The sequence below is a fragment of the Nannospalax galili genome, unplaced genomic scaffold (assembly GCF_000622305.1).
Source record: "Nannospalax galili isolate Female #2095 unplaced genomic scaffold, S.galili_v1.0 scaffold11, whole genome shotgun sequence".
Lineage (NCBI taxonomy): Eukaryota > Metazoa > Chordata > Mammalia > Rodentia > Spalacidae > Nannospalax > Nannospalax galili.
This window is the reverse complement of record NW_008330735.1, coordinates 6,133,359-6,140,614: the sequence shown is the minus strand read 5'-3', so window position 1 is coordinate 6,140,614 and position 7,256 is coordinate 6,133,359. Positions and strand designations below refer to the sequence as shown.

General features: G+C 38.5%; 1 protein-coding gene across 4 annotated transcripts in view; it reads right to left on the bottom strand.

Moving 5' to 3' along the window:
• The window catches only part of Prrg4 (proline rich and Gla domain 4), a 31,411-nt gene that overhangs the window by 14,640 nt on the left and 9,515 nt on the right, over window positions 1-7,256 (bottom strand). For all 4 annotated transcript variants that reach the window (XM_008851506.3, XM_008851499.3, XM_008851512.3 and 1 more), the window contains exons 4-5: window positions 5,899-5,947; window positions 3,923-4,055 (exon numbers count right to left, since the gene is read on the bottom strand). In XM_008851506.3, coding sequence (XP_008849728.1) covers window positions 3,923-4,055; window positions 5,899-5,947 — 182 coding nt within the window. The remainder of the gene's footprint in view (window positions 1-3,922; window positions 4,056-5,898; window positions 5,948-7,256) is intronic.

The following is a 7,256-nucleotide window of genomic DNA, read 5'->3' as shown; positions in this document are numbered from 1 at the left end:
GATCCCCTGGAACTGGAGTTACCGACAGTTGTTAGCTGCCATGTGGGTGCTGGGATTCAAACCCGGGTCTTCTGCAAGAACAGTCAGTGTTCTTAACTGCTGAGCCATCTGTCCAGCTCCAACTCTGGTTTTTTACATGGGGGCTCCAATTCAGATTGTCATGCTTGTGCAACAAGCACTTTACTGACTGAGCCATCTCCTTTGCCCAGTAGTTATTTAAAAAAGCAAGATTATGAGACTTCTATTATTTGAGTTTTATTTATTACAATATGATATATTTAAGAAGGGTGTATGGGCCACTGTGCTTGCATAGAGGTCAGAGGACAACTCTGTATAGTTAGTTCTCTCCTTCCACCTCTACATGGGTTTTGTGGATCAAGCTCAGGTCCTTAGGCTTATGTAGCAGGTGCTTATCTGCTGAACCATGTGGCTGACCAGGGACTTTTAATTAATTAATTGTTGATTAATTAATTTAGAAAGGGTCTCACTATGTAGCTGGCCTGGAACTTACTATATAGACCAGGCTGGCCTCAAACTCACAGAAGATATGTCTGCCTCTGCCTCCTGTGCGTTAGGATTAAAGGCATGTACCACTACACCCAGCCTGAGACTTTTATTTTTGATATTATGTCTTTCTATAATATTATAAGTTTGGGAAAGATTTTTTTTCTTTTTGTCTGTGTTAGAAATGAAATCCAGGCCCTTACACATGATAGGCAATCAGCTTACCACCCATGGTGGAGGTGAGCTACACTTCCAGCCTTGAAGTTTTAAATAATTACTTTTGTGGGCACATAATAGGATAGCATTCCTTTAAAGACCCTAGTTGCCATCATCGATACATTTTGAGATACTCATATAACAATGGAAATAATTTTTAAGTGATTCCCTCAGATAAAACAAAGCAACTTACTTTAAACTTTCAAGAGAGAATACTTTTCTTTTTTTAAAAATTTTATTATTTTATGTGTATGAGTGTATTGTCTGAATGTATGTAAGCATGCCCATGTTGTGCAATGCCTGCAGAGGTCAGAAGAGGGTGTCAAGTTGCCCTGGAACTGGAGTTATGGATGGTTGTTAGCTGCCATGTGGGTGTTGGGACTTGAACCTAGGTCCTCTGCAAGAGCAACCAGTGCTCTTAACTGCTGAGCCACCTCTCCAACACTTACTTTTCTTTTTTTAGGTAGGTTCTCATTTATCCCAGGCTGGCCTTGAGCTGTCTGTAAAGCAGAAGATACTCTGGCACTTCTGATTCCCTGCCTTTTCCTCCCAAGTGCTGGGGTGATAGACATGGACTACCACATCTAGTGTATGTGGTTCTAGAGAGCAGAGTCAGGGCTTTTAAATGTTAGATAGGCACTCTACCAACTGAGCTACATCCCCAGCGCCTCAAAATAAGGCATTTTTACTAAATTTTAGAGGGAAATGCACCTTTTATATTTACTGATCTGATGTAAAGGGTTCTTTTTTTTTTCTTTTTTTTTTCTTTTCTTTTTGAGACAGGGTCTCCCTCTAGCTCCAGCTATCCTGGAACTCACTATTTAGACCAGACTAACCTTGAACTCACAGAGATTCGCCTGCCTCTGCCTCCCAAGTGCTGGGATTAAAGACATGTGTCACCACACCCGGCTGTAAAGGGTTCTTTTAAAATAAGTAACATTTATAATAATAATTCTTACAAACTAACAGACAGGGTCATAAAATTGAGAAAAGAAAAAGTTATTATGGAACTTTAAGGGGCATCAGAACTGTTTTCTTCATTTCATAGATGAAGAAAGCTAAAACAATAAGTAAATCAAGGAATTTAGTGGAGCTTAGAATTGTATGACTATAATTCCAGCAGTTGGGGTTCATAAGTCCAAGGCCAGCCTAGGATACATAGAATTTGAGGCCAGCATAGGTTACATAGTGAGATCCTGTGTCAAATAACAACAGGGGAGGGGTTAGTTCAAGATCAATTATTAAGTAGCAGCAGCATTAACATGAGAACTTTCGCCTTCTAATTCCCCCTTGTGTAGTCTTCATCTACAGGCTATTCTATTTTTTTTCTGATGAGAAATAATTAAGAACAGTCTTATTCCAACTGATTTGAACAGTTGTAATTAAACTCATGGCTTCATATCAGTCTACATTTATACTGCATTTAGACTTGAATAGTTATATAATCATCTTTTAAAATGAACGAAAGCCTTAGCATTTTAACTAGTTAGGGCTGGGGCCGTTGCTCAGTGAGTGATTGAGAATTTGCCCAGTGTGTGAGACCTGGGTTGGAGACCTAGCATTGAAAAATGGTTATTTGGTCACCATCATGAGCTTCTTCACTGAATTTGAAAGTGTGAGCAGGAATATGTAAGCGTCAGTCTCTAACAGCCTGCTTGGTGCCTGGTGCTTCATTTAAATAATATCTCCTCATCAGCTTATTTATACTTAGAAGGAAGATGGTTAGCAACTTCTATTTCAACAAATATTGAAATAGAGGTTCTATTATGCAAATATTTATGGTCTATGAATTCTTATCAATCTCTTTTAATGTGTTATTTATTTTCAATTGTAATTTATTTTCAATTGTTTTAATGTGTTATTTATTTTCAATTGTAATTTATTTTCAATTGTTTTATTAATTTTATGTGTCATATATAAATATTATGTATTTTCATGTTTCCCAGACTGGCCTCCAACTTGCTATGTAGCTGTGGATGACCTTGAACTTCTGACCCTCCTGCCTCCACCTCCCTAGTGCTGGGATTATTGGCATGCACCACCTCACCAGATTTATGTGGTGCTGGGGAATCAGATCCAGGGCTTTGTTCATGCTAGGCAAGCACTCTACCAAATGATCTGCATCCCCACCTCCAAATTTATTTTGTTTCTGTTAAGTCTGTGACCCTGTAAACTATTGGATTCTCTGTCTCTGATAATAATGGGACACTGTTGTCTAATGCAGTGGTTTATTCATGCTAGGCAAGTGTTGTATTACTGAGCTACATCCTCAGCCCTTGGATTTTTAAACAGGTCTTTCTATGTGGCCCAGACTGGTATTGAACTTAGAATCCTGTTCTCCTACCTCTTGTGTGTTGGGATTATAGCTATGAGCCACCATGCTTAGATCTTGCATTTTTTTGAAGGATCTTAAAAATAGCATCATTAGTATACATGTGCCATGACATAGGCATGCTCACACATATACACGAAATAATTCATTAAAAAATAGCATCATTATATTGGTAATGAGGATGTTAAAACATCAAACAACCGTGAGCCTTGAGGAACCTGGAAAGACATGATAACTAGCACTGGATGGTACCTTGACTTGACCCGAGAGCACAAAGAGGACCCTAACAGAGAAGCTGGCAAATTTAAATTTAGAGTTTAGGTAATGATAATGATGCAATGCTGTTTTCTTCATGGTGTGTGTGTGTATGTGTGTGTGTGTGTGTGTGTAGGTCAGAGGTTGACATTAGTGTCTTCTTCAATTGCACTCCATGTTATTTTTTGAGATAATGTCTCTCACTGAACTGGAACATGCTGACTAAGCTAGACTGGCTAGTCAGAAAGTCCCAGGGATCCTCTGTCTCTACCTCTCCAGAGCTGGGATAACAGGCACACACTGCTAAACCCAGCTTTTTTACAGAGGTGCTGGGGATCCAAACTCAAGCCTTTAGTCTTTATTTTTGTTTGGGAAGCACTTTACCACCTGATCAATCTCTCCAGCCCCGTTTTCTTAGTTTTGACAGGTCTACTATATTAATGTAATTATAAATAATGGGGGAACTGATTAGAGGATATATGGAAACTTGCCTTATTTTATTTTGGTATTTTCTTAATTATCTAAGGTTGTTAAAACTCAAATAGCTTATTTGTCTGATTCACTTAAAAATAACAATATAGAATGTGTAATAATGAATTTAATATTTTGACTTACCTCAGATATGATTGCCTGTTACACTTGGTGATACACAGATAGTAACCAAGTAATCCAAAAATAACCAAGAATACTCCAGCAGCAATTAATCCAGTCAGAAGGCCCATAGCATCCATTTTATCTCTGTTAACATCTTAAGAGAAATCATTTAAGTTAACATAAATATAATGATTGAAAAGCATCATCTATAATTTCAATAAATTTAACATATTATTAAGCACCTCATTTGAAAAAATTTAAATGATTATTTATTTTTAATTTTGTCTAAAAATTTTGTCTTTTTACATTTATTTATTCAGTGTGTGTGTGCATCTGTGTGTGTGTGTGTGTGTGTGTAGGCACACACATGCCACAGCACACATGTAGATATCAGAGGACAACTTTTGAGAGTTGGTTCTCTCTACCACATGGGTTCCAGGGATTTAACTAGGGTCATCAGGCTTGGTTGCAAGTGCCTTTACCTACTGAGCTATCTTGTCAGTACTTAAATGATATTTATAAGACCCCTGACTATGTTTATTTTAAATTTTATTTTAAATAGGTCCTATTAAATAGGAATATCCAACAGTAAATGGGATAAACATATTCTTTGTTCAGCTAGACACATTTTGGTATTAACTACTAAGGTACATTTTTATTAAGCACCTTGATATAGCTATACAGTATAGCATCCTATAGGGGGACCCCACCTAAAAGGAATGAAAGAATCAAGGGCAAAAAATAAATTAATAAATTACTAGAAAGCAGCTAGAAGGGTAAAAGGGTAGAAGGGATAAAAACATGGGTTAGCAGATGCAAAATTACAGTCAGGAGGAGTAAGTGTCAGTGTTCTTTTTAAAATGATTTTTACTTTATGTGTATAAGTGCATTGCTTGCATGTGTATAAGTGTACTCCTGTTGTGCAATGCCTGAGGAGATCAGAAGAGGTCACTGGATTCCCCTAGAACTGGAGTTATGGATGGTTGTTAGCCACTATGTGGATGGTAAGAATTGAACCCGAGTCCTCTGCAAGAGCAGCCAGTGCTCTTAACTGCCGAGCCATCCTTCCAGTCCCGGTTCTAGTGTTCTATAGTATATCAGGGTAACTATAGCTAATAATTTATTGGATATTTCAAAATCGCTAGAGTGTTCTAAACTCAAAGAAATGACAAATGTTTGATGTGATAGATATGCTAATTGCCCTGACTTGATATTTACATATTGTATACATATATTAATATACTGTATTCCATAAATAGGTACAATTATTATGTATCAATTAAAAAGAAGACAGCTTGAGATGATCAATACAGGTAAGACAAAACCAGAAGTTACTTAGTTCTATGTAACGAGTTTCTCCTCTTCCCCTCTCCCCACCCTCAACTCTACCCCCACCTTTGGTTGGAGATTGAACCCAAACCTTTGTACCTACTAACCATGTATTCTACCAAAGCCTATTTCTCTGTCTCTGTCTCTGTCTCTCTGTCTCTGTCTCTGTCTCTCTGTCTCTGTCTCTGTCTCTGTCTCTCTCTCTCACTGAGTCTCATACCTAGGGGCATGTGCATGCTAGGTAATCACTCTGTAACTTAAGTTATATTCCTAGCCCTACCTTCAGCCTAATCAAGCAATCTCAATTTACTACTACAGGTATTCTACTCGCTTGTAATGGTAAAAAAGAAGAAAAGTTTGAACTAGTTTATAGGTTGAAATGAACAGAGTCCTACTTTTCTTCTGTGCAAGTCTTAACTTAGTTGAGCTGCTTAAAACAGATTTAAACTCATTATCTCATTTCCCTAATATCTCACCAAACTTGATTTTCCATGTGTAAATAGATGAGCATAGCTTTCTGTGTCTCATATAACCCAGCATATAATTGAGAAATTGTCTGTGGACTTACAAGGTATGTTGAGCAACAGCCAAATTCAAATAACAAAACTAAAACATTACAATAGAGAGAGGGTGAGGAAAACATTAAATGTCAGCAGTTCTTGCCTTACCTGATTTTGTGGTTGGTCCCTTAATTGAATAATCCTGCCAAAATGTCACCTAAGAAAAAGTAAAAGTTCTAAGTTTATGTAAATTGTTATCATTTCATTTGTTCCCAGTGACCTAGACTAGGGGTGGCAAGGTCTTGGCACGTGACCCAGGTAGAAAACCAGTTCATTCAAACTGGAGGGTGTGACTCATTCCACTGTCTGTGCTATCTGTTTCATTGATGAAGGGATTGTGCTGGTCCCAGCTCTCCACTACCATTCTCTGCTAATCTTCCTTTACCCACTAAGACACCAGGGACTACTACATGAGAGGTGGCGGAAGTCCTAGACATTGAAGTTGACTGATCACCTTTGAAAGACACGCTGAGTTTTTCTATGCTGGGGATGTAGGGCAGGGTTGTTAAAAGATGTTATTTTGAATGCCGTTTTCTGACTTGAAAAGATATCTCTTAGACAGGTCTCTGTTATTTGATTAAATCTTTTTAAAAAAATTTATTTATTATCTTTTTTATGTGTATGAGTGTATTGCCTGCATGTATGTAAGTGACCCGTGTTGTGCAATGCCCTTGGAAGACAGAAGAGGCCGTCGGATCCCCTGGAACTGGAGTTACAGACAGTTGTTAGCTGCCATGTGGGTGCTGGGATTTGAACCAGGGTCTTCTGCAAGAACAACCAGTGTTTTTAACCGCTGAGCCCTCTCTCCAGCCCAGTTCTCTGTTATTTGAAAGAATGGAAGATTCTGAGGAACCATGACAAAATTAGAAAATAGGTTTGCTATTATGAAAAATAACAATAAATCAGGCCAGGTGTGGTGGCACACACCTTTAATCCCAGCACTCAGGAGGCAGAGGCAGGTGGGATCTCTGTGAGTTCAAGGTCAGTCTGGTCTACACAGTGAATTCCAGACCAGCTGAGGCTACAGGGAGACCCTGTCTCAAAAAGACCAAAAACAAACAAAAAACACCATTAAATCCCAACAAGCATAACTACAAAGTATATTCTTTGTTTTCCCACTTAATACATGTAGCAAGTCTTTACAGGAAATGGGAGACTAGGAACAATTAGGGAAGAATGAAACTAGGTTCCATTGATACCCATAATGAAGGATCCATGGAGAGGTTCTTATTGAGAAAAGAGCAAAGTAAGATGCTTGAGAGAGAGGAGCTGGGGTTATTTATATACAGAAGTGAAGAAATTGGGTGTCGGGCAGGGCGTGGTGACACATGTCTTTAATCCCAGCACTCAGGAGGCAAAAGAGGCCAGATCTCTGTGATTTTGAAGCTAGTCTGCTCTACCTAGAGAGTTTCAGGCCAGCTGGGGTTATATAGTGAGACCCTGTTGCAAAAGAAGAGGGGGAGGAG